Raw genomic sequence first — 26,133 nt, 5'->3', positions numbered from 1 at the left:
CAGGCAAGTCCAGTAGCTTCATAAAAGAAATATTTAGTACTTAGTAGAGGAGTAGGAAAGGTTTTCACAAAACCTAGGGGAAGCAGCATCCACAGCCATATGGTAGATGATTGAGAAAAACAGGGGAGTAAAAGTGCCCTCCTCTTTGTTTCTCCTCCCCCTGCTGGGAGTACTCTGCCTGGTTTGAGTTACTGCCTCTGGAGGAATTAGGCCAACAGTGCATGACAGCTGTGGGCCTTCTCTTGCTAGCCCAACCCCATGCTCTGTGAATTCTTTTCTACCCAGCCCCTCCTTGCCCAGAGCTGAACTTCTGGGTTAGCTGGCATAATGCTACCAGGCAGGGGGCAGAGAAATCTTGATGGGAACAGTGGTTAAATCATCCTGAACCTGAGCACCCTCCCTGTTCTCCTCTTCCACCAGGCCTGGAAGCCTCTGTGTTGTGTTCCTTTGGCAGCTCTGCAGAAATTGTTGCAACCTTTGTTTTGATTTGAACCTTCTTGTTGCTGTCTTACATTGAACCATCAGCTGCAGGAGGGAAGAAGGATGGCATTCATTCCCTCTTTTACCCAGGCACCAGTGTAGACCCTGGAAGTGGGGCTTTCACTCATTTCATTGAGCTTTGAGGTGTGAGCACTAGGGAGTGTGACCTGGATGGAAGCCAGAGCACACAGAATGGGAAAAGGTGGCTGAGTAAAGGGCTGAGGAGGGCCCTTTGGGGAGCTCGCGCTTCTCCGTCACAGAGTTGGAGTGCTCAAAACAGGTGTAGAGCAAAGGACCAGGTAAGCGGGGTGTTTCCTAAGGAAGGGCCTACCTCAGCAGATGTTTTGGAAGAGAATGAGGGTACTCTTCTCTAAGCCTGCTGTCCTTTTGCTATGACCTGGAGGAGACTGCCCTGTCTCTAGGGGCTGGAAGTCCAGAGGATAGAGAACACATTCCTACCCTGTGGGTGTGTTAGTTGGAGAAGCTGAAAGTATGGAAACTTCTGGTTAGCCACAGGATGGGCTGGCTAAAGCCTGTAGGGTTCTATATAGATTTGAAGCTACTCTCAGTAGTCCCCTAATCCAGCTTTTAAGGTAAGGCTTGAAAGGTATTCCAATATCTGTTCTTCTCATGGATTAGAGAGGACTGCTTTCAGATCAACCCAAAGGAATCTCTCCCTTGTACTTTCTGTGTGGGAGAAGATTCGGCTGTCTCCTTGGCAAGGTGTCATAACTCAGACAGCTGGGAAGTCCCTCATGAGGCCCAGCCTAGACCCACCCTATCTGAGGCTGAGCTGGTTCTGATAAGGGTGCCTCTGCTAACAGTCCTGAGCCTCCAAGGGAGGCTAGTCCTGGCCCTGGCCCTGGCCCTTCCCTCCTGGAGCTGGGCCATGGAAGGCTGGGCTGCAGCTTCCCCTCCCTAGCCCCAGGTCCCAGCACAGACTCACAGCAGACGCAGATTTTCCACTGCTGCTCATTCCATCTCCCACCAGCCTGGGCAGGGGCAGTGTCACTCCCCATCATGGGGGTGGGGCGATGACTTCACAGCCTGACATTCTTGTCGCCTCTCCCAACTCATGTGTTCAGTCTGACTCTTAGGGCCAGAAGCACTCCTGTTTGGGTGGAGCTTTCTCATGTCCTTGGGAACAAGGTTTCTTTTTTCATGATACTATTTGTAGGAGAAACCTTTTCCCTGTGTTTCTAGGGTTCTCTTCCTGCCAAGTGTTCTTCCCTCTCCAAGAAGCTGTGTATTTGAGAAGCAACTGCAGAGATCAGGGACTAAAACCCTTTCTGGGCTGGACAAGTACAAATGTGCAATTACAGCTGCTGAAATCAGGCCCTGAGAGCTTCTCAGGGGCAGGAAGAATTGGAATGGAAAGCCCAGAATCAGGGATTGGCCCACATCCCAGTCCCACATGGCTTTCTATGCCATGCCACATGCCTGAGAGAGTATTCCCAAGGCTACCGTGCTAACAGCCCAACCTGCCCCTCCCTGCCATGGGGCATGCTGGGAAATGGGGCAGCCACATGGCTCCTTAAGGTAGCTATTGAAGAGCTTAAAATGACTTAAGGTGGAACAGACAGATGAGAGAAAATGGCAAAAAGGAAGTAAGTGTGTGACTTTGAGGGCATCTAGGTAAGAGCAAGGCCTGACCTTTTTTTTTCCATAATGTGTCTTGTTTCATTTGCTTGGGTTCAAAAAAGGTGAGAATGAACCTTTTATTGAATACAAAATTTGTAAGTTGGACTCTGACAAACCTGATGTCACCATCCCTGAGTACAGAACTAATTCACCCCAGCTATAACAGTGGGAACAGGGCTGATTTGCTTAAAGGTACAGAGGAAAGCACCACATTGCCCTGTGGTGAAGAAAGTAGGGTGACCAACCCTCCCTGTTTGCCTGGGACTTGGGGGGGGGGGGGTGTTCTTGGAGGCATGCTTAGGAGGCGGGAGATTCATTGCTAAAACCTGGAAAGTCCCAGGCAAACCAAGACAGGTTAGTCACACTAGAACGAAGCCTCAGCTGTGTGCAGTTGCCTCTATCCCCCAGCCCGACCATGCGCAGGCTGGCGTCCAGCTGCTGCCCGTGGAGTGGTATAGCCTCTGTCACATACTAGGCTTGAGTAGTTACCTAACCTCTCCAGGACTTAGTTTGCTTGTACCTAAAATGAGGTTAATCATAGCTACCATATGGGGTTTATAATGTTTGCATAAGAAGACACAAACATGCCTAGTGACGTTTCTGGCACAAAATTATCAATTAAATATTAGCAAACTTATTTACTACTCATTGATTCAGCTCATTTAACAAATTTGTATGCGTACCATGTGCCAGGCACTGCTGTAGACCTAAAAAATAAAGACAAAGTTCTGCCCTGGTGGAGGGGGATAGACAAACAATAAATGAATATATTCTTTTATATATAAGGAGATAAGACCCTTGGACTGAACAATTAAGCAGGGTGAGAGGGATAGGGAGTGCTGGGGCAGAGAAGGTATAATGTTAAATGCAATGGGCAGGGTAGGCTTCACTAAAGAAGGTGATTTTTATACAATAAAGACTAAATAAAAAATAAATTTTAGAGATTACAACATTCATAAATCAAACACACACACACACACAAAAGAAGGTGATTTTTGTACAGAGACCTGAAGGAGGTGAGAGACTGAACCCTACCTAGTGAAGATGAATCTGATCAAAGAGAACAGGCACCCTGAAATCGAAGCATGTCTAGTGCATTCAGAGACTGGTAGGAAGGCTAGCTTGGTTGGGATTTTGGTGACCAAGGGAAAAATTGTAGGAGTTAAGGATTGAGGGGACTGGGGACTCCAAAGGGGCCTTAGTAGCAATCATAAAGTCTTCAGTGTTCAGTTTCACTCCAAATAAAAGCCACCAGAGGATTCTGAGTAGATAAGTGTCATGACTTGGGTTTGAAGAATATCATTCCAGCTACTCTGTTGAAGACAGTGAGAACAAGAAAGGAAGAATGTTGCAGACCCTATCCAACAAAGTCTGCCTGTTGTGGTTTACCACGAAAATCATTCACAGACGACAACAACCCTGTGTGGAAAAAGGGAACAGGCACAACTACTCTTTCAAGGGGACAGTACCTATGGTGCCTCGGCCACTCCCTCAAGAGGGGAGCGCCCCGACCCTTGCCTAGACAGGATTTTATTGTTTTCCTGGGGTCTTAAATCATAGAAAGATTTATTATCTATCACATAGAATATTATTGTCTACATTCTAGGTACAATCAAGGAAATAAAAATATCATGCAGAGAGGGATGGCAATGAGCTCCTTCACTCTGTCCTTGGGAGAGTTCACATAGGCTTTGGAAGTTACCTTGAAGATAGACAATACACATTTGTTGTTTTAGACCAGGGCGATGGAGTTTTAGCAAGAGCAAGCCATAACAATCTGTATGCATTTTCTAGGCCTGATTCCCACAGGAAAACTCGGTTTGAAGGTCTGGCTCCTGCCCACCCCTTCACATCTGTAGGTTTTCCATACAGAGCTGAGTCACATTTGCAAGGCCAAGACAAACCAGTCCCCTACACAAGGAGACCAGTTAGAAGACAGTTGTAACAACTCAGGCAAGAGATGATAGACCAGGATGGTAGCAGCAGAAAAGGAAAAATGAGTCCTCACTAAATGGATATAGTGGATGAGAGAGAGAGAGAAAGGAGTCATAAAGATGATTGTAAGGGGTTAATATGAGAACAGAGAAGGGCAGGGCTACCTCAGATGAGTTCCTTTTAGCTACACTTTTGTTGTGGTGATAGTTGCTGTTGTGGTGGTTATTGACCTTTATTAAGCTAGTGTGCTGTTCCTTGTGATGATCTCTAATATCTGATGTCATAGTTTGCCTTCATAGTCTGGTACGCTCACTCTTGATAAGGAGGAAACTGCTTCTTCCCCCCTTTAGACTGTGAATCCTGTTTCTTTGAGGAGCACCCCAAGTACACTGGCAAGTTATCAGAACTCCTATTCCCTCCAGCAAACCTAGCCCTCCAGCGCAGAAGTCCCCATTTGGCACAGCTTTGCTATCTAGGGTCCCTAGGGAGAAAGAACCAGCAAGGCCCTGCCCCTGGCAACTCTGCCTCCGCCTGCCTGGGGAGCAAGATGTCCTGCCCAGGAATCAGGAACACTCCTTTCCCAGGCCCTTGCTCTCCTTTCCTGCTGGGAAGCTGACTTCTTCTCAGAGTGATGGAGGCAGAAGCCTCTAGGAAGCTGCCCAGCTTGCTTTTTTTCTTTTTTCTTTTTTTTAAAGATTTTATTTATTTATTTTTAGAGGGGAGGGGAGGGAGAAAGACAGGGAGAGAAACATCAGTGTGTGGTTGTCTCTTGCACACACCCACTACTGGGGACCTGGCCCGAAACCCAGGCATATGCCCTGACTAGGAATTGAACCAGCAACTCTTTGGGTCACAGGCCAGCACTCAATCCACTTAGCCACACCAGCCAGGGCATTTTTTTTTTATAAAGAGACAATTATTTTTATTTTTAAGATTTTATTATTTTTTAGAGAGACAGGAAGGGGGGGACAGAAGGAGGGAAAGAAACATTGATATATGAGAGACATTGATCATCGATCAGTTGCCTCTCACATGTGCCCTGACTAGGAGTCGAACTGGCTGCCTTTCAGTTTGCAGGCTTGCTGAGTTCACTAAGCCAGTCAGTCCACTGAGCTACACCAGCCAGGTCTCAACTTGCTTCTAATGCTTTGGCCAAGCCCTGTCCGCACCCCCTTCCGAGGAGTTCAACTGTGCCACTCAGCTGGGGGCCAGTGTAGTACAGATGGGCACTAGGGGGCATGAGGCTGGGGATATGAACATCAGGCACCACTTCCCCCACCGGCTCTGTTTTTCACAAGGAAGGTTGCCCCACACAGCCTATAGGGAAACTATCAAACAGTGCAGCCAATAACTTCAAGTGCCAAGAAGGGGCTAATTTGCTGTTGTGTATAAACAACTTGAAAAAAGTAACCCCTGGCTGGTGTGGCTCAGTGGATTGAGTGCTGGTCTGCAAACCATAGGATCGCCGGTTTGATTCCCAGTCGGGGCACGTGCATGGTGCCACCCATTGGTGTCTCTCTCCCTCTCTTTCTCCCTCCCTTCCCCTCTCTCTAAAAATAATTAAATAAAATATTTAAGAAAAACAATTGACAGCAATTAAAATTTAGGATTTCCCTACTTCCCTTAAAGTGTAAACACCTCGAACCCAGAACTGTTCCCAGAAAGGTACTGGGAATATTTCTGTTTTGTCTCTGGGAACATGGCTAGAACATGGGTGCATGATCACATGTGTTAGAGGAAGCATGCTTGTAACCAAGGACGTGTACCATCCAACTTCGTGGCTCTGCCTTATTTTGTTCTCTTTTTATTCGACCTGAATAGTAGTACTTCTCAAATACGTAGCATTTCTTAAAATAAATAGTACTTAATAGAATAGTAGTACCTCTTAGTAGTGTGTGTTTGTTCCCGAGTGTGTGTGACAGAAAGTGAGTGCTATGTGTACTCAAAGGGGGTGCCCAGAGTTGGCACCTCAGAGTCCCTTTTCTGTTGATCTCCGAAAGCCGCTAGAACTTGGAATCAGGACAGTTGGTGGGGCTATGTCTCCTCACCTTCTAGCATGACCTTGAGCAAATGGCTTGTTCTTTCTGGCCTTTGTATGCGAGTCAGTGGGCAGCCTCTCTTTTTAAATCATCGCCAGCATTTCCATGTTAATGCGAGAGAGAAGGACTGTGAGTCCTAGGAAGCATCTTAATGTTTGTGTTCTTAGAGCTGAAGCCTGGTGTGAACCCAGTGATCAACAGGTGAAGTTTTAGGTCTAGGTTAGCTTTCCGTGGAGACTAAGAAGAGTGGGTGGCCTCTGTGCCAACTCGTCTCAACTCGCCCATTTTTAGACTAAAAGTTTCATACCCTCTGAGTCCTGGGCCAATTGGCGTAGTAGGCCACCCTACAGGATCTCGTACTTGGGCAGATCAGGAAGCAAGGGATCTTTTTTAAAGAGGTCTTTTCACTGCCTTTCTCTATTGTTCTTCTCTTCCCCATTTTTCTCACTCATTCGTCCCACTCCTCTCTCCTTTTCAGGTCTATCTGGGAACCCAGCAGATCTGGAAAAACGTAAACAAGTGTTTGGAACGAACTTAATCCCCCCTAAAAAGCCCAAGACCTTCTTAGAATTAGTGTGGGAAGCCCTTCAAGATGTCACACTCATCATCCTGGAGATCGCAGCCATCATCTCCCTGGTTCTGTCCTTCTATCGGCCTCCTGGTGAAGAAAATGAACGTGAGTGTCTTGAACAGCCCAGCAGGACTCCGATCTGGTTCTTTCCACAAGCACCAAAAAGCACTTTGTGGTAGAGGTTGACTTTATAGCAGGAAAGTTTTCCTGCATTACTCAGGGTGGGTTCTCTAAAGGAAACTAACAAGTAGCTAAGAATGGATTCTTTTAATCCATTCTGATTCCAGGGTCTTTTTCCCTTTTTCCCATCAAATCCTTATTCAGAATGTCATGAATCCTTTATCCTCACCCAACCAACAAAACCCTGCTTCTCAAAGTGCCTAACGCCAATATTAATGGCATTTGTGGATGTTGGGAATAATAAGTTCTTTACATGTGACTTGCCTACAGTTTTCATTGACATGTTTTGTGCTGTCTAGCTATTTGCTTCTTTTGGGTTAACATAAATAATTATATGGTGATGAGATGATGCCCAGTTCTGCTGTCCTCCAGTATTCTTGGAGGGTAGCTCTTTTACCCAAAAGTTTTATTTTTTACTATTCTTTTTCCCTGACTTGCCATTTTGGGGGAATTGCAGAAGCACTACCCCCAAGTTTATTGTCAGCAAAAGCCCCTTTCTTTCCTTTCCCTGGGCTAGAGTGTGGTCTACCTGTGAGTAGCCCAGAAGATGAAGGGGAGTCCGAAGCCGGCTGGATTGAGGGGGCAGCCATTCTGTTCTCGGTGATCATCGTGGTGCTCGTGACGGCCTTCAATGATTGGAGCAAAGAGAAGCAGTTCCGAGGGCTGCAGAACCGTATTGAAAAGGAACAGAAATTCTCCATTATTCGAAATGGTCACATCATCCAGCTCCCTGTGGCTGAAATAGTGGTTGGCGATATCGCCCAAATCAAATATGGTGAGAGTTCTGGGTTTCTCTTACACTTGCCACACTCTGTATTTAAGGGCCAAGAGGTCCTTTGGCTTAAGGGGGCTAAGAATTACTAAGGACCCAAAAACATATGACCCCTAATTGTGTTAGCTTCTAAGTTAATGTTTAAAAAGGTTGTGTGAGGAAACTCAAAGAAAGAAATAACTGAAACTCTCCCAAAAGATTTTCAGACTTATGTGTCTTCAGGTTAAAAGTATATAATATTCAGGCTATGGGATGCTGTTTGGGGGATCAGTAATTGCTTGAAATTTTAAAATCTAGAAACTAGTCTTGTTACAGGTACTCAGAGCTGAAGTTGTCTTTCAGAGGCTCTCTAGCTATTCTATGAGCCACTGCCTCTAGTTGTGTGTGCGGAAGGGGGGGGGTGGGTTGAGATGGGGTTCCATGGTTTTCCGCCCTCCTCCAGGATCTTACCTCCCCTCTTTCCCTATTGCTCCTTCCCCTCTGTACACTAGGTGACCTGCTGCCTGCAGATGGGGTCCTGATCCAGGGGAATGATCTCAAGATTGACGAGAGCTCTCTGACTGGGGAATCTGACCACGTCAAGAAGTCCCTGGAAAGAGACCCCATGCTGCTCTCAGGTATGGCTTTTGGCCACCTCACTTTCCGTTCTGCCTCCTCCCACATAGCCAGGTCACAGAGACCTGATCCAACCCCTGCTCTCTCTTCCAGCCCTGCTGCATCTCCTTCCCTTGGGTTCAGCTGGGGCAATGGCATATTAGTGGGTTATATACAGGATATAAGATAACCTAAAAGAAGTTCTTTATGAAGCAAGTGCTGTAGGGGCCTTGGAAGGGCTCCGCTGGAAGGGGGTGGGTGGTGGGAGAAGAAACTGTACCCTAAAGTAGACACATTTATCTCCTTTCCTTCCAATTTACTTGTTCTATTTTAAATGGTCCTAGCTGTTGACCTTTTTCTTCTATCTGCTGAGTGCATCATTATCCATAGGAGCAGAAGGAAGCCTCTGTTTTACATCAGAGCATGGCGAGCTGTGAAAACAACACTCCTCCCATCCTCTCCTTTCTCATACAGGGACCCATGTCATGGAAGGTTCTGGCCGGATGGTGGTGACTGCTGTGGGTGTCAACTCCCAGACTGGGATCATCTTTACCCTCTTGGGGGCTAGTGAGGGAGAAGAGGAGGAGAAGAAGAAGAAAGGTAAGGGGTATTTGGAGTGAGATTCTCTTCCCACCTGTCTCCGTGGACACACTGGGAAACCAGGGAGCAGATCTGGATGGAAGACTCAGCTGGATGAAGTGTGCACATATCCATACCCCTTGCCAAGATAAAGCTGACACCCTGGTTCTCCGGCATTCTCTGATGAAAACCAGATTCTGGCTCTAGACTCCCCAATCAGGTTGCATTTGAGCCTCCATCTCTGTGCCTATTGGTGGGTTGTAAAGAGGTGAGTTATAAGGTGAGCTGGCTAGGCGCTCAGGCCACAGATGCCCTGTGTGCAGTCCTCCGATCCCATCCCTTTCTTCCTTAAACATGGTGGGGCGTGGGGCTGGGCCAAATGAAACATGAGGGGCAAGGGAAAACTGGTCAGCAGATGAAACTGGATTCCTGCTGAAACCACGGGCTGTCAGTAGAAGAGAGACCAGCTAGGAGAGTGAGCGAACAGGTGAAGTCTACTATGGAGTTAGTCCTGTCTTGGCCATTCACTTGTTCCTGAAGGAAGGAAAAAAACAGAAGGCAAATGAGAAAAAGACAGTAAAGCCAAATGTACAACTTCTGGTAAGCATTCCTCCTTTCTTTGAAGGAAAGGACTCTACCACTCGAATGGAGGACCATCTTGGGCTGTTTAGTGCAGGGCAGTTTATGAAAAGGAAACAACACACTCCCTCAGGAACTAGACTGTTCGTCTGTGCAGCTACTTGCAGGTGAATGAGGAAGAGGCTGGCCTGGTGCTGGCGAATTGACATGGAGACACCCTATAGGACCTTTGCCATTAGGCAGAAATAGTTCAAACTTCTTGCTTCCTACCCCCTACCCCATTCCTCTAGCTGAGGTAACTCAGGTCAGTGGCAGCCACGTTCTAGGAGAAGACAGCTCAGGTGTGGATGTGCACTTACTTGCGTGAGTGTCTGCTCCATGTCCTATGACTTTACAAGACCCCCTAGTGAGTGAGAAGGGCTATAAGCAGAGACGTGAGCTTGCTTCACATTCCCTTCCCTGCAGCTCAGTCCCTTTGCTGTTGCCCTTTTGGGCTCTGAGCAGGGCCAACAAACTGGATATCTGATCTCTTAATAGTCACTTTGGGTCTCCACCCCACTTTTTCTTTCTTGTTCAAACAGGTAAAAAACAAGGAGTCCCTGAAAATCGCAACAAAGGTAACCTGTCCACCCACTCATTTACCATCTCTACCTGACTACACTCTAACCAGACTTTTCCAGGCCATCTGCCTTCTCCCTCTTCCTCGCCATAAATCTGTTACCTGCTGTTGTGGCCCAGATGCCTCATCCTGAGGAAGGTGCAGAGATTTGGGGGTGGTCTCAAGGTTCCAGTCCAAATCCAAGACAGGACAGCAGCACCCTCTGCTGTTGGCTCAAGCATCCTCTCAAGTCAGGGTTTTTCAGGAGTGTGTGGGATTGGCCTCTTCTTCCCAGGGTGCTGACCTCTTTCGCCTCATTGCCCTAGGCCAGATTTAAATACCAATGGTCATCAGCTTCTGGGTTGGAAGACTTCAGGGTCCCCCAGTGGAGGGGGACCATTGGGGTCGGCAGTCCCTGCACCCTCCTCTTGCTAGCTTCCTCATCGGTGTTCTCTTCTGGTCTGGAATCCTTCTCTGCTCGTCTCTGGGGCTTGGAGAAAGACTTTTATCTGTGCCTCTCTTCTCACCTCTTCCTTTGTTCTCACCACAGTCTGTTCTCTTCCCCCTGATCTGATGTATGTTTCTCTTTTGGTGGTTGTGCTGACATCCTGTCCCTGTCTTGTTTGTGAGTCTGACAGCAGACACAGTACCTCAGGAAGGGCATCTTAAGCAAAGGGGCCAAGCTCTGCAGCATTGAGGTTGGAGAGGGGAAGGAACCAGAGAGAACTGCTGTCCTCAGCTCCTAGAAATTTGTTTTGTCTGTCACCCACATCATAGTAGTCTTGAAAAATAAAGTCATCACATCAGAGAACCAGGGCTGCACAGAAATAATTCTTTAATTATAGGTCTCTTTAACTTCTTATAAAAAGAAAAATGGATTTATATGACTGTCTTTGTCCATTTTTCTCTCATTTTAGGTATCCCTTACAGCAGCTTCTTCCCTCTCCCCCAGAAGACTAACTCCAGGTCCCACTCTGTACCTTCCTCATGGATTTCCATCCCCTTTTGTTCAACTGATAGAAGAAGGAACTGAAAAACACCCTGTGTTTGGGGTCTGTGTTTCTTCCCTGGCAGTCTATACATAGAGAGATAAACCTTTGAACAGAGCAGACTAGGACCATTTTGCTCCAGAAACATCTGCCAGCCTTCTCCTTCAGCCCTTTTCTGTAATAAAGATTCACTATTGTAAGCACTAAATTCCAGGAAGGATGGTTGTTGGTAATAGTGATTATGGCATGACTAATCCTCTTTAGAATAAACCTGTCTTGGGGCTCTGAGACGGTGCCAGGAAGCTGCACCATCTGAGTAAATCCATACCTAGAAGCACCCTTGTTTTATCTCCAGTTGATAGAATATCATCTCACGGGCCCTAATAGAGGGTGGAAGGCAAGCACCCTATCTGGCATGGGGTAAGAGTGGTCAGGACTGATGTCAGGGTCCAAGGTAAATCCAGGAAGAAGATAGAAGGGTGTTTTGGTTTCCTCCTGCCCACTGCTCAGTACTACTACCTGGCCTGATCACCCATCCTATCTGTGTGTACACCCTAGCAAAGACTCAGGATGGAGTGGCCCTGGAAATCCAGCCACTCAACAGCCAGGAGGGGATCGACAATGAGGAAAAGGAGAAAAAGGTGGCCAAGCTACCCAAGAAGGAGAAGTCGGTGCTACAGGGGAAGCTGACACGCTTGGCTATTCAGATTGGGAAAGCTGGTGAGTAGGGTGGAGCCTTCTGGTTGTGGTTATCGAGGCTGTCCCAGATTTCTTCCTCCACACCACCCAGGTCTGGCAGAGGAAGCTCAAACTTCTTGGTGGCTAGTTCAGTCTAGGAAGCCTGTTCTTCTGCCTCTGCCACTTTTAGCCACTCCCTAGACTTTCGGGGAGAAGTGTTTCCCTGTGTATAAGAGTTAAAGGCCGTGAGGTCTTTTTCATCCAAATAAATGGGAAGTTAAGAACTTATATCACAACATGGGAGATTTACATTACCAAAAAGGGAGACCTTACCTGTCACATGTATGGGCTTGTAAATTCCTTAAGGGCAGAGAAGACTGCTGTTTTTTGGAGGTAGTTCCCTAGCAGAGTAGTAGCATCAGTCCAGGCACAGAGCTATAAATTCAAAATAAGGACCGGAGGGAAAAGGGAGACAGTGGCCACAGATGCTGTTTTCAGAAGAGAGGTCATTAAAGGCACTCGTGTATCATGGGAGGAAGTGGCTTCTCCATCACTTGCTGCCACATCCTCTGTCCTCTATGTTTTTTCAGTGGTGGTGTGGGGTGAGGGGTTAGGAGGAGGGAACAAAAGGAAGATTGCTGAAGGCAGTGGACATATCTGTCTAGATACGTTCTTGTGCCACTTTAATTGTTGGGTTGACCAAAAAGTTCATTTGTTTTTTCTAAAAGTGGCTCTAGTAGCGCTTATAACAGATAAGCACTTTAACTTCATTCCAAACAATTTTGTTAGATTGTATTGTGACAGCTGTCATATCAAAGTGCATTTAAAAAACATCAAAATTGCTGAATTTTTATGTAGCCATTTTAATATTAAAAGATGGAAAAATACACAACATTTTTGGCATATTATGCTTTATTATTTCAAGAAAGGTAAAAAAACACAACTGAAACACAAAGATTTCTGCAGTGTTTGGAGAAGGTGCTGTGACTGATCAAATGTGCCAAAAGTGGTTTGCAAAATTTCATGCCAGAGGTTCATCTGTGGACAGTGCTCCACTCTCGGGTAGTCAGTTGAAGTTGATAGTGATCAAATCAAGACATTAATTGAGAACAGGCAATGTTATACCACACAGGAGATAGCCGACATGCTCAAAATATACAAATCAATAAGATTATTGGTAAAGTGAAAAAATATGTCTTTTATTTTATGGGAAAGACCATACAGGCTTTTTGGCTAACCCAGTACTTCCAGGCCCTACCCTTCTGTTCACTACAATCCTAGTCTAGCCCAATACATCTCTGTATAGAGTTCACCCGAACCTTGTTAAAGCATAGTGTCTGAGTCAGGAGTTCTGGGGTAGGGCCTAAAAGCCTGCATTTCTAACAAGCCCCAGGTGAGGCCAAAGCTGCTGACCCACTAAGCACCCACTGAGTAGCTAGAATTTGTGCTCTCCACTACCATAGCCACTAACTATGTTTGGTTGTTTCTATTTAAATTAAAATTAAATACAGTTAAACAGTTCAATAATGACATGCGGCTAGTGGCTACCATGCTAGACAGTGCAAATAGAGACCATTTTAAGCATCATAGAGAGTTGTTAAGACAACGTTCATCTAGCCTGTTCATTCGGTTCCTTCACCCAGCTAATAAGAGACTGTGAAATCTCTTGAATATAAACTATACATGGATGAGATGGACTGCAGGTGTGGGATCAAGTTATTGAGCCTGGCACACAGGTTTGAAACATTAAATAGATTCCGCCTAGTCTCTCCTATTGTCCTCCTAATCCCTGCATGTTCTCTAGGAAGTATAAGCCTCCTGATGGCTTGTCTCCTCTGTTGTTTTATTTTACATTTCAAGCTAGGCCAGGACTAAGGTGAGGCAAATAAGATGCCTTGTGCCACCCTGAAAGTGATGTTTCTTTCAGTTATGTACCCCAGGGACTTTGTTTGCCTCACCTTGCTCCTCAGGCCCCTGAGAAAAGTGAAGACCCAGACCAGACTGTGGTTTAAGGCAGGGTGCTTCCCAGATATTATGCCACAGATGTAGGTATCTCTGCCCAGGTACTGATCCCAGGGCAATTGGAACCCCTAGACCAGTTGTTTACAGACCTTGAGAAGATTCTTCCATTTACCTTAGCGTGTAGGTTGACTAGCTGGCCTAGTTTGCTGGGGATTTTATTGATTTTAGAACTGAAAGTTTTAAGGGGGATTCTTTTCCTCCTGAGTTCTCCCACATGCCAGGAGACTGCTCAGTCTGCAAACCAGGGTGGTTGGTCCCCCTACCAGCATGCCATATGAAAAACCTCTCTGTGCCTTCACTTCCTCAGAAAAGGGGCTAATAATAACAACTAGTCTTACAGGGTTCTTGTGAGGATTATTACATAAGTAGTTTTTGTAAAGTGCTTGCCTGGCCCAGGAAGCACTGTGTGCGTGTGTGTGTGTGTGTGTGTGTGTGTGTGTGCTATTATTGTCACTTTTTGTCTATGGAATGTCAGGAGAAAGGTTAGGAGGCACTGTTCTGGACGTTTGTCTTGTAGGTGCTATGCTAACACTATAAGGCCATTGCTGTGCATAAGTTGCTAGTTGTCTGGCATTCATTCATTCACAGGCTTCTACAGGAAAAGTCCACATTGATAAACTACTAGGAAACAAGCAAATATGGTCACTGCATTGTGAATTATGGAAAGAGGATAGGTCTGAAATAGAGTCATATAATGCTATTGCAGAACACAGGACCAGCCAGCCCCTTTATTTATGCATGAGGAAACAGGCCTGGAGAGGGTCAAAGATTAGTAAGTAGTCCAAAGCCACGAGTCAACTTAGTGCAGTGCTAAAACTAGACCTGTGTCTTTTCCCCAACACTATCGTATGCAAGCAACAAAGAATGGGTAGGGGATATTAGCATGACTTCCTGGAAGTAGCAGTTTTAAAAGTTGGTGGCAAAGGTGGCAACTTATGCTGATCCGCTTCTGGCTGGGGACATAAGAGTGCCCTAGAGCCAGGGTTCATGTGACTTGTTTTCTGTTCAGGCCTGATCATGTCTGCTATCACCGTTTTCATCCTGATTCTGTACTTTGTGATTGACAACTTCGTGATAAAGCGCAAACCATGGCTAGCCGAGTGTACCCCCATCTACATCCAGTACTTTGTCAAGTTCTTCATCATCGGTATCACTGTACTGGTGGTGGCCGTGCCAGAGGGGCTGCCACTGGCTGTCACCATTTCACTGGCCTACTCTGTGAAGGTGAGACTAGAACGATACTTTCTCCTCCTTTAGGACAGAGGTTGGGGGGGTAGTGCCATGTAGCTTTTAATGAAAGGATAGGCAATCTATCCTCTGTGGACTCTGTATGGCACCTCATAAAAGCACAGATCCCTGGCCCTGTGGAAGGACCATTGTGATAGTTGCATCAGGGTTTAAATGACCCAGTAGAAGAATCTAAAGAGGAATCACAAGAACAGTGCCCTGCATTTTTGTGTGGGACAAGAGATTGAAATGTGGAGAGAGGTTGGCTAGGAAATGGTCTTTGACCTATATTGGGGGAGCTCAGTTGGTCCCCCTCAAGTCTTTTGTCTTGTCCTCTATAGAAAATGATGAAAGACAATAACCTGGTACGGCACCTGGATGCTTGTGAGACAATGGGCAATGCCACAGCCATTTGCTCTGACAAGACAGGCACATTGACCATGAACCGCATGACTGTGGTACAAGCTTATATCGGAGATACCCATTACCGTCAGCTCCCAAGTCCCGATGCCCTCGTGCCCACGGTCCTGGACCTTATTGTCAATGGCATTTCAATCAACAGTGCCTATACCTCCAAAATCCTGGTAAGCTCTTCCTTTGCCTGGACACTTAGGATGGGCGGTTAGAGGGAACATTAATGCTCTCTGAGACAGTGCATCTTTTCTTGTTCATTCTGCTTGAACCGCCATCCCACATTGCATTTCCCACTCTTAAGCAAACATGTTTAGGCTGAAACTAGGTAATAATCCAAGGAAATAGATTTGGCAGGGACCTGGGGGGTAACAGGTAGGAACCTATGGCTGTGAAATGCTCTCCAATTACCACATAAAGGCAGTTTTCTCCATGGAGAGAACTCATGCTGATAGCACCATTGGGGTTATTAGGAGTAAAAAAGAACTCACTTTCCAGAAACTGGAGAGGGTATTAGAATAAGATCTGCTTAGGGTGAGACACCAGCACCAATCCCAGGGCAAACTAAAAACCCCGAAAGCCCTGAATGGCTCAAGGTCCACCACTGACTACTGTCTGCCTACCCTGAAAAAAAAATGCCATCCTCCCTGCACATCCCCCCTCCAGGCTCTGTGTATGTATATTTTAAGGGGAATTCTTTCCTTCCCGAGTTCTCTCCCTAGGTGAAGCATCTTATTCAACACTGTCTTGCCTGTTTTTCTCTCAGCCTCCAGAGAAGGAGGGAGGCCTGCCACGGCAGGTGGGCAACAAGACAGAGTGTGCGCTGCTGGGCTTTGTCACAGACTTGAAGCAGGACTACCATGCAGTACGCAGTGAGGTGCCTGAGGAGAAGCTCTACAAGGTGTACACCTTCAACTCGGTGCGCAAGTCCATGAGCACAGTCATCCAGAAACCCAGTGGTGGCTACCGCATGTACAGCAAGGGCGCCTCCGAGATCATTTTGCGCAAGTGAGCACTCCCTCCTCCCTTTTTCCCTTCAAGATCCTCCCTCTGGAAGGTCTAGATCATACTCTCCATGCTGGACTCGCTGATGCACGAGCCTCCTGGTATCTGAGCTTTAGTTAGGTCAAGCATTGTTTTTAAGTACATTAAGCAGCTCATTTTATTTAATTTTCACAGTTAATTGAGGTAGATGCTATTATCATCTCTTTTTTACTAATGATTTAAAAAAGAGTACAGTGAGTTAAGTAACTTGCTAAGATGATATAGCTAATAGTGGCACAGCCAGAATTCAGACCTAGGCCATGCAAACTCTCACTTCCTACTCTGAAAACAGATAGTAACACCTGCCCATCCCACAGGATTACTATAATTAAATGACTCAATGTATGCAAACACCTTGTACATGGCAAGTACTTGAAATGTGAGTTCTCTGTTCCCTTTTCCTTCTTCTTCTTTTTTTTTAGTCTCCCACCCGACTCCTCCTTCTTATTCTTAATTCTAATTACAGAGAAGTTATATAACCTAATCAAAGTGGCTAGACTGCCATTGGGTCATCAACAGTTCTACATGGATTAACAGTTCTACATGGGTAGAACTGTAACAGATCTATATGCATATAGCGCCCTTAACTGAATTAACCAGTACCTCAGCTTGGCTCTAGCTATTTCCTATCAATAAACACATTCTTGTTGAGCACACTCTATCCACTAAGCACTATTCTACATACTGGGGATATAACCTACCTACCTGCCACTTGACCTTGGAAAACTGGACCCAGCAGGGTGATGGCCAGAGATTTCTGGCCATGGAATAGTATCTTTAGAAGTAGTGCAGAGCTGCCAGAATGTCTACAAAAGGCTGTAGGGGGTGGAGGGGAATGCTGCTTTCTGACTGTGCACCTCCCCAGGTGTAATCGAATCCTCAACAAGGAAGGAGAAGCAGTGCCATTCAAGAATAAGGACCGAGATGAGATGGTGCGCACTGTAATTGAGCCCATGGCCTGTGAGGGACTCCGGACTATCTGCTTAGCTTATCGTGATTTCAATGATGTAGAGCCCCCGTGGGACAATGAGAATGAAATCCTCACTGAACTCACCTGTATCGCGGTGGTGGGCATTGAGGACCCTGTGCGCCCAGAGGTGAGGCTTTGGCTTGGAGAAAGGGTAAGACCACATCGATGGAAGTGTTCCAGCGACCCCTGACCCACATGCAGGCCCAGTATGACCTACTGGGAAACCACCAGGAGTCACGGGAACCAGGAAATTGGTTCTGCTTCTAGTTGTGACCCACACAAGTTACCTAACTGCCTCTCACAAGGATAGCTGTTTCTGTGCTTCCAGCTTCACATAACTGCTGCAGATTGCTGCACTGGTAGAAGGTGCCATTCCCACGTTAATGCTGTGTGCAGTGAGAAGCATACATTCCACTGGGCTTATCATCTGGTGCCCTGGCTGGTAGCTCAGTGGATTGAGCACGGGCCTGTGAACCAAAGGATCACGGTTCGATTCCCAGTCAGGGCACATGTGTGGGTTGCCAGCCAGTTCCCAGCAGGTGCCAGTTCCCAGCAGGGGACTCATAAGAAGCAACCATACATTGATAGAAAAAAAAAAAGAATAGTTAGGAGGCTGACATAATCAGGGCACCAGCTTTGCATCTAGTTGCCAATTAACACATTTTTGTGGATTCCCCTACTCCCACCCCCAGAATAGCCAAACACTCTTCTGAACACTAGAGCATTGAAAAAGTCTCTGCTTCTAAGAAGTTCAGATAGATGGACTGTCAAGGCCCAAAAGCAAGAAAGGGTGTCAAGCATTTGGGGAAACTACAAAGAATGGATATGGTTGGCACATGGGCCAGGGAGGGTGGAGAGTGGTAAAAATTTCTGCTAGAAAAGAAGGCAGTGGCCAGATCTCAAAAGTTCACATGCATCCTGTTAAGGAGTCTAGACTGTAAGTAGCAAAGTAAGCTTTACACCTGGCTCCTGAAGCCCATTTCCCCTTCAACTCAGACTACAATGAGGCAAATTCCAATGTGAGTGTTATAGGTAGGACAGAAGTGAGGTGGCACCAAGCAATGCAAAAATGACCTGTACCCCATGGCACTGTTGCCAGGGTGCCTCTCCCACAGCAGGTACCACTGACCAGATGCTGCTTACTAGTGTCACCACCCCAACTCCTCCTCTCCTCTTTTCTTGCCTCACCCTCCACAGGTACCAGAAGCTATCACCAAATGCAAAAGAGCTGGCATTACTGTTAGAATGGTGACAGGAGACAACATCAACACGGCCCGAGCCATTGCCACCAAGTGTGGCATTGTGACACCTGGGGATGACTTCCTATGCTTGGAAGGCAAAGAATTCAACCGACTCATCCGCAATGAGAAGGGCGAGGTAGGTCCTGGGTGAGAGGACCACAGCCTCACTTGACAAAGGAAGGGCTGGGTCTAGAAGTCATCTGAGACAAATGGGAAAAGGGGGTGGTTTTTAAACTAAAGTCTGTTCATAGTGAAATGTCCCTTCCACCAACACTGCTCAGGTGGTAAAATTGAGAAATTTCTTAGCATGATCTTCATTCACAAGCTAGCTTTTGAGACAGTGTCACTAACTTTTCACATCTTTCCATTTTTTTTTTCAGTCACGGGATGGTTTTGTACTGACTTCCCATGGCCTCCTTTCTCTTGTGTCACTGCCCTGTGACTAAAGGTGGCACAGGTTTGTAAGAGGATGTGGTCTACCTGTAGGGTGGACCAAAGCTTCCTGGTCTATCTAGAAATCAAACCTAAGACCTCAGAAGCATTACTTTATCACCTGAGCCAACAGCTGACCCTGGCTTACCTCATGCCAAGGGTCTAAGAAATAGGGGATTAGCAACCAGGTAGGGAACTGGGAGGAGAGAGAACATAAGCAGGGCCTGAACGGTCACCATCAGTGAATCTGCCCTTGGAGACTGAATCAACTACTTCTTCACTGGAGGCCAGGCTCATACTCTCCATGGGCCATGGAGTTATCAGGTCTTCCAGCAGCTTGGAGTATATGGAAAAGGAAGGTTTTCCTGGATGGCTGTTCCAAGCTTGACTGACCCAGGTATGATCTGGTATTGGCAGGTAGAGCAAGAAAAGCTGGACAAGATTTGGCCTAAGCTTCGAGTCCTGGCGCGATCTTCCCCTACTGACAAGCATACACTGGTGAAAGGTGAGGTCAGCTCCTGACCAGGTGACTGTGGTAGAGGAAGGCAGGCTGTGGCAGGGACAGATTAAAAACTTCAGCCAAAGCAACTTTCCTATCCTGAATAGGAGGTCTTAGGAGAACTCTCTCGCTCATGGGGAGAATATACAGTTTAGCAGACAGCTGAGCCCCTGGGGAGGTTGTATAGTAAAGTTGTTTTTAAACATTATCACACAAGTTGGGGCAAAAATAGGCTTACAGCTATTTGCATGGAAAATAATACAATAATTAATAAATAATAATACAAAAGTAAACTGTTTTGCCTACTCACAATTTGCTATACCCTGTATCTTGTTTGCCAGTGATACTATGAACTATACAGGGCAGGTTAAACTATTTTCATTATGCAAATGAGGACATTTGAGGCTGAAAAGACAAGTGACATGTCCAAATTGCCCACCTCCTAGTGGAAGTGGTACAGTTTAACCCCAAATCTCTGCCTTCAAATCATTTGGTGCTTTTGTATCACATCATAGCTGTCTCAGGGCACCAGACAGACTTTCTTTGCTCAGAGTACTACCCATAAACAAGGTATTGTCCTTAGAGGATAGTACAGAACTACCAGCATAAGGGGAAAGAAGGCGATAGGAAGGCAGGGGATGACAGGGATCAGGGAAGAAGACCGGGGTTTGCCAAGTGACCTCAAGTGGCACGTGTGGACTGACTGAGGTGTGTTTGTTTGTCCCAGGCATCATTGATAGTACTGTTGGGGAGCAGCGCCAGGTGGTGGCTGTCACTGGTGATGGCACAAATGATGGGCCAGCCCTGAAGAAAGCGGATGTCGGTTTTGCCATGGTAAGCCTCTTGGCGCAGTGTCTGTGTCCAACTGGAAGCTGCCTTCTCCATCAGGAAGCCAGGTCGGCTTCCTGAACCTTCACATCCCATGTTGTGTTCTTTTCTCTGACTCCATCTCTCCTACCTACCTAGTCTGTGCTAATATTTATAAATGGGGAACCCTTAAGTATGAAGAACAGACAGCAAAGGCAGGGAAACCAGAAAGTATCATTACCCAGGAAAGCAAGACCAACTTAAATTTGCCTGTGAACATGGTAATATTATCTGCCTAGACACACTGTAGACAATTCATGTTCCATAGTATGTACTCTGTGGCCTGTACTGTTCATCACTCTGCTTCTTACTTGCAAGGCTTGGAACATCAGAATAACTTGGAAAGTTCACTTAAAGTCACATATTCCAAGCTTGCACAGTTGGCTACCTTGATTCAGTGATGTCTGGACCAGGGGGTGGGGGGTCCCAGAAATATTTGGGTCTTCTTAACAGGCACATTTGTTGATTCTGATGTTCAGGGACATGTACAAGCCCCCAGATTGCAAAGTACATCTTTACCCTCAAGTAGTTTATGACTATAAGCCTCCCCAATATATTGAACTGTTCGTGATTTTTAAGCAGTGGAGATTCAGGAAATAATCTGTCTTTAGGGTGCTCTGTTTAACAACCAAAAAAACAGTGTTTATTCTAGGAAATTTCAAGAATCAAGAAAAGTAGAGAGAATAAGTTTAATCAATCCTATGTACCTGTCACCCAGTATCAGCTATCAGCATTTGGCTAATCTCGTTTCATTGACCCCCACTCCCTCCATCCCCTACCACTGCTGCATTTCCTCCATCTGAGGCTGAATTATTCTGAAGCAAATCATGTCACTTCACCCAAAAAAAGTGTCAGTATATATCTCGGAAAGTTAAGTATGTATCAATAAAATATATTTAAAAGAATTTTCAAACTTCATGTCATAAAAAATTGCTTCCTTAGTATCATCAAACATCGAGTCAGTTCACATTTTCCTAGTTGCTACATAAATGTTTTTAATAATTTATCCAAATAAGATCTATACAGTACAGTCATTTGATATATTTCTTAAGTATCTTTATCTACACCAGTAATTCTTAAAGTGTACTCCTCTTTCCAGCTATACTTGGAAACCTATAGAAATATGGACTTGGGCCCCACCTCAGTTGAAAGCTTAGAGTTGGGCCCAGCAGTCTGTTTCCATAGGACCTCGGTGATTCTGGTGTAAGTTTGAGAACTCTGATCCCGTGGGGTCCCTTTGTTGAGTCCCCAAGACCACCCTTGACATTTGTGAGCTCACTAGAAGGACTCATGGGACTCAATATAGTTGTACTCGTGGCTAAAATTTAATACATTGGTATAGTAAGGGGGAAATTCACCGGCACAGTTTGGAGGGATCCGCATGCAGGCTTCTTTATGGTCTTTCCCATGGTAAGGGGTCACACAGAGCATGCTCTCCCCCAGCAACCAAAATGCAGCAATACATGGGATGTTTCTGCCCAGGACAGCCCATCAGAGACTTGGTACCCAAGGTATTTAGTGGGGTTGCTCATATAGGTACTTCTGCCTGGCACATACTCTGATTCCAGACTCCCAGAAGAAAAGCAGGTGTTCAGAAACTACATTGTTTGGGCACAGTCTAGGCACAGTGAACCATGAAAATTATATTTCAGTCAGGTTTTGACTGGGAGCATTCTGCAAACCAAGTTTCCAGTCGCCAGCCTTACAAACAGACCTTTCTAAGGATAGCTGTCTCAGGCCTGCTATATTAACAGTTATCTGCACAGTCCCCTCGTGTCTTTTTTTCCTAGCTATTTCATTTTGAAGAAACCAAACTGTTTGTCTACGTAGACTGCCTCACAGCATGGGTTTTGTTGATTATATCTCTGTAGTGTCCTTTAACATGTCCTTATGTTTCTTGTATTTCCTTTAAGCTAGTAATTAGTTGTACAAGCAATCAGCTTCTAGATCTGGAGGGGCTACAAAATGATGTTCTGATTTTTTTTTTTACTTACTAACTTGAATATTCTCTAAAAAGAAATAACCCCTCTCCTCATCAATTCTTTAGTTACTCTGAAGTTCAATTTCTACATGAAAAGTCAGATTAGGTGCTTGATTCTTTTCCTTTATTCACCAGTTTTCAAAATACTGAGTTGACATTGGTGACCAATATTGGTCATCCAAAGGTGACCAATGAATTTTTTCTCTAAATATTGTTACGAATGCTGAATTTAAGCATATGAGATACGCTTCAATACACTGCTCATATTATGGTTTCGAGGTTCACCTTGGGCCATCATGAGCCTCCTCAACCCTGCTGAGTTCTTTTTTTTTAACTATATTTTATTGATTGTGCTATTACAGTTGTCCCATTTCCCCCCTTCATTTCCCTCTACCCTGAACCTCCCCTCCCACCAACATTCTCCCCCTACCAACCCACCTTAGTTCATGTCCATGGGTCATATATATAAGTTCTTTGGCTTCTCCATTTCCCATACTATTCTTAACCTCCCCGTCTATTTTCTAACTACCATTTATGCTACTTATTCTCTGTACCTTTCCCCTCATCCTCTCCTCTTCCCCTCCCTGCTGATAACCCTCCATGTGATCTCTATTTCTGTGATTCTGTTCCTGTTCTAGTTGTTTGCTTAGTTTGTTTTTTGTTTTTGTTCTTTATTTTTTTATTTTTTATTTTTATTTTATTTATTTTTTATTGATTATGCCATTACACATTACACATTTTGTTCTATTTCCCCCCTCTATTCCCCTCCACCCTGAACACCCCTCCCCCACCATCCCCCCCTTTAGTTCATGAACATGTGTCTCAAGTTCTTTAGATTCTGTATTTCCCCTACTATTCTTACCCTCCCCCTATCTATTTTCTATCTACTGTCTATGCTACTTATTTTCTGTACCTTCTCCCCCCTTCTCCTTCTCCCACTCCTCTGTTGCTAATCCTCCACGTGATCTTCATTTCTATGGTTCACTCCTGATCTAGCTGTCCTCTTAATTTGCTTTTGTTTTAGGTGTGGTTGTTGTTAACTGTGAGTTTCTGTCCTTTCACTGTTCATCTTTTTTATCTTCTCTTTCTTAGGTAAGTCCCTTTAACATTTCATATAATTAGGGCTTGGTGGTGATGAACTCCTTGAATTTGGTCTTATCTGAGAAGCACTTTATCTGTCCTTCCATTCTAAATGAAAACTTTGCTGGATAGATCAATCTTTGTTGTAGGTCTTTGGTTTTCATGACTTGGAATACCTCTTTCCAGCCCCTTCTTGCCTGTAAGGTCTCTTTTGAGAAATCCACTGACAGTCTGATGGGAACTTTTTTGTAGGTGACTGTCCCCTTATCTCTTGCTGCTTCTAAGATTCTCTCCTTCATTTTAATCTTGGCTAATGTAATTATGATGTGGCTTGGTGTGTTCCTTCTTGGGTCCAACTTCTTTGGGACTCTGAGCTTCCTGGATTTCCCGGAAGTCTATTTCCTTTGCCAGAACAGGGAAGTTCTTTTTTATTATTTGTTCAAATAAGGTTTCCACTCATGACTGTTCCTCTTCCCCTTCTGGTACCCCTATAATTCGAATGTTGGAACGTTTAAAGATGTCCTGGAGGTTCCTAAGCCTCTCCTCATTTTTTTGAATTCTTGTTTCTACATTATGTTCTGGTTGAATGTTTATTTCTTCCTTCTGCTCAAAATTGTTGATTTGAGTCCCAGTTTCTTTCCCCTCACTGTTGGTCATCTGTGTGTTTTTCTTCATTTTGCTTTGCATAGCCTTTACTTTTTCCTCTATTTTTTGACCATACTCACCCGTTTCTGTGAGCATCCTGATTACCAGCATTTTTTAACTCTGCATCTGATAGATTGGCTATCTCTTCATCACTTAGTTTTTTTCCTGGAGTTTTGATCTGTTCTTTCATTTGGGCCATATTTCTTTGTCTCAGCGCACCTGTTATGTAATAAGGGGTGGAGACTTAGGTGTTTACCAGGGCAGAACAATCCAGATTGATGCAGTGTGATGTTGTATAGGGGGAGGGATCCAGCCAACTTTCAGTCACTTCTCCCACTACCTACAAGCAAATTGGGCCCTCCTGGTGCTGATTCCCAGGTGGGTGGTTTTTTGTACATTCTAGGACCTTGTGGGCCTCTCCAGTGAACTTTCTTGTAAGGCTGGGAGTTTCTCCTGCTACTGCAACCCTCAGAGGTTTTGAGGGGTTTTTTGTTTGTTTGTTTGTTTTTAAAGATTTTCTTTATTTATCTTTAGAGGGGAAGGGAAGGAGAGAGGGAGAGAAATGTCAATGTGTGGTTGCCTCTCATGCATCCTCTTCTGGGAACTGGACTGCAACCCAGGCATGTGCCCCAACTGGGAATTGAACCGCAATCCTTTGGTTTGCAGGCCTGCATTCAATCCACTAAGCTACACTAGCCAGGGTGGTTTTGAGGTTTTATTTCCCCACACTGGAACCCTGAGTTGGGCAGTCTGTCTCACTCTCCAGTTGTTCCTTTCAGCTTATCTGCACGCGAAAACGAGACCACCAGCCACGAGGCTTGCCCACCCCGATCCTCCACCTTGCCAAGCATCCGCTCCCCTGGCTGCCTGTCTCCGCCCTTCCTACGGGTCTGAATGAATGTTTCTTTTTTAACAACCTTGGTTGTCGGACTTTTATACAGTTTGATTTTCTGACAGTGCTGGTTATTTTTTGTTTTTAAATTTGTTGTCCTTTTTTTGGTTGTGCAAGAATGCAAAGTATATCTATCTACACCTCCATCTTGGCTGAACTAGAGCCCTGCTGAATTAATTTGATACAAACTCAGCTGTCTATAATAAGCTTCCTTGGTTTCTTACATGATAAGTTATTCCAGAATCATCATGTGTATTTCTTGACCTAGACCTGGAATCATCCAATTCTCAAAGGGGTCTTGTTTCATTTTTGTGAGAAGTGGTATTTAGAGATCACAATCTGAATATCAGGATGATCCATTCTACTGAGTAAAACATTGTTCCTAGACCTTATCAGTGGTAAAAGCTAGGAAATATGTCTCACATATTTCTTTTGTGTTTCTGTGTTTTAAAATAAAATACTTTGCCCTGACCAGTGTGGCTCAATTGGTTGGGCATTGTCCTGTAAAGTGAAAGGTTGCCAGTTCAACTTCAGATCAGGGCACAGGTCTTGGTTGCAGGTTTGGTCCCCAGTCAGGGTGCATGTGGGAGACAGATGATCAGTGTTTGTCTCTCATATTGATGTTTCTCTCCCTTTCTTTCTTCTTCCCTTCCTCTCTCTCAAAAAAAAAAAAAACTGAATAAAATCTTTAAAAAGAAAATAAGATTCTTCATGAATTCATATTGGTATTTGCAATTCAAATTTAGAGTTATAGAGCTTAACTTCCTAATTTTAACTTTTGTGATTTAATATTTATATCTCTTAAGCTGAAAATTTTGATTCCTAAAGACATTAACGTAATATTTGCTTCATTTGCTAAAACATACGTAATAGTTTCAAAAGAGCAACAATAATACTATTATTCTACTAAAAACAGTTAAAAGTTTTTTTATAATTCTTTTTACCCCGCAGGTATATCCTACTAAGGATGTGCCATCAACTTACTGTGTTTTTAAAAAGTCATTTGGGCCCTGGCTGGTGTAGCTCAGTGGATTGAGCACAGGCCTGCAAACCAGAGGATCACGGTTCGATTCCCAGTCAGGGCACATGCCTGGGTTGCAGGCCAATTCCCTGCAGGCTATTTCCCAGCAAGGGAAGCACTAGAGGCAACCATACATTGATGTTTCTCTCCTTCTCTCCTTCCCCTC

At 45.1% G+C, this 26,133-nt stretch overlaps 1 protein-coding gene and 1 long non-coding RNA gene across 8 annotated transcripts in view; one reads left to right on the top strand and one right to left on the bottom strand.

Annotated features, from left to right (window-relative positions):
* The window catches only part of ATP2B4 (ATPase plasma membrane Ca2+ transporting 4), a 98,058-nt gene that overhangs the window by 52,662 nt on the left and 19,263 nt on the right, over positions 1–26,133 (top strand). For 4 of the 6 annotated variants that reach the window (XM_053667924.1, XM_053667929.1, XM_053667927.1 and 1 more), the window contains exons 3-15: positions 6,574–6,771; positions 7,364–7,621; positions 8,110–8,235; positions 8,687–8,812; positions 9,952–9,987; positions 11,516–11,677; positions 14,667–14,881; positions 15,226–15,468; positions 16,062–16,303; positions 17,205–17,436; positions 18,507–18,690; positions 19,404–19,487; positions 20,209–20,315. In XM_053667924.1, the coding sequence (XP_053523899.1) occupies positions 6,574–6,771; positions 7,364–7,621; positions 8,110–8,235; positions 8,687–8,812; positions 9,952–9,987; positions 11,516–11,677; positions 14,667–14,881; positions 15,226–15,468; positions 16,062–16,303; positions 17,205–17,436; positions 18,507–18,690; positions 19,404–19,487; positions 20,209–20,315 (2,213 nt within the window). The remainder of the gene's footprint in view (positions 1–6,573; positions 6,772–7,363; positions 7,622–8,109; positions 8,236–8,686; positions 8,813–9,951; positions 9,988–11,515; positions 11,678–14,666; positions 14,882–15,225; positions 15,469–16,061; positions 16,304–17,204; positions 17,437–18,506; positions 18,691–19,403; positions 19,488–20,208; positions 20,316–26,133) is intronic. The other 2 variants (XM_053667925.1, XM_053667930.1) reach the window with 1 other exon arrangement.
* On the bottom strand, positions 6,668–10,454 carry LOC128627834 (uncharacterized). Of its 2 annotated transcripts, XR_008392143.1 has the most exons (4): positions 10,092–10,454; positions 8,847–9,325; positions 7,376–7,509; positions 6,668–6,753 (listed from the first exon to the last, which is right to left on the bottom strand). It is a non-coding gene; the product is annotated as an uncharacterized LOC128627834 (long non-coding RNA). The 2 variants fall into 2 exon arrangements; XR_008392142.1 differs by lacking the exon at positions 10,092–10,454 and having other exon boundaries at positions 8,847–9,944.

Source organism: Artibeus jamaicensis, unplaced genomic scaffold (assembly GCF_021234435.1).
Source record: "Artibeus jamaicensis isolate MK-2021 breed Jamaican fruit bat unplaced genomic scaffold, CSHL_Jam_final contig_475, whole genome shotgun sequence".
Taxonomy (NCBI): Eukaryota; Metazoa; Chordata; class Mammalia; order Chiroptera; family Phyllostomidae; genus Artibeus; species Artibeus jamaicensis.
Note: the sequence above shows the minus strand (reverse complement) of the source record. Positions and strands in the feature narration are given on the sequence as shown.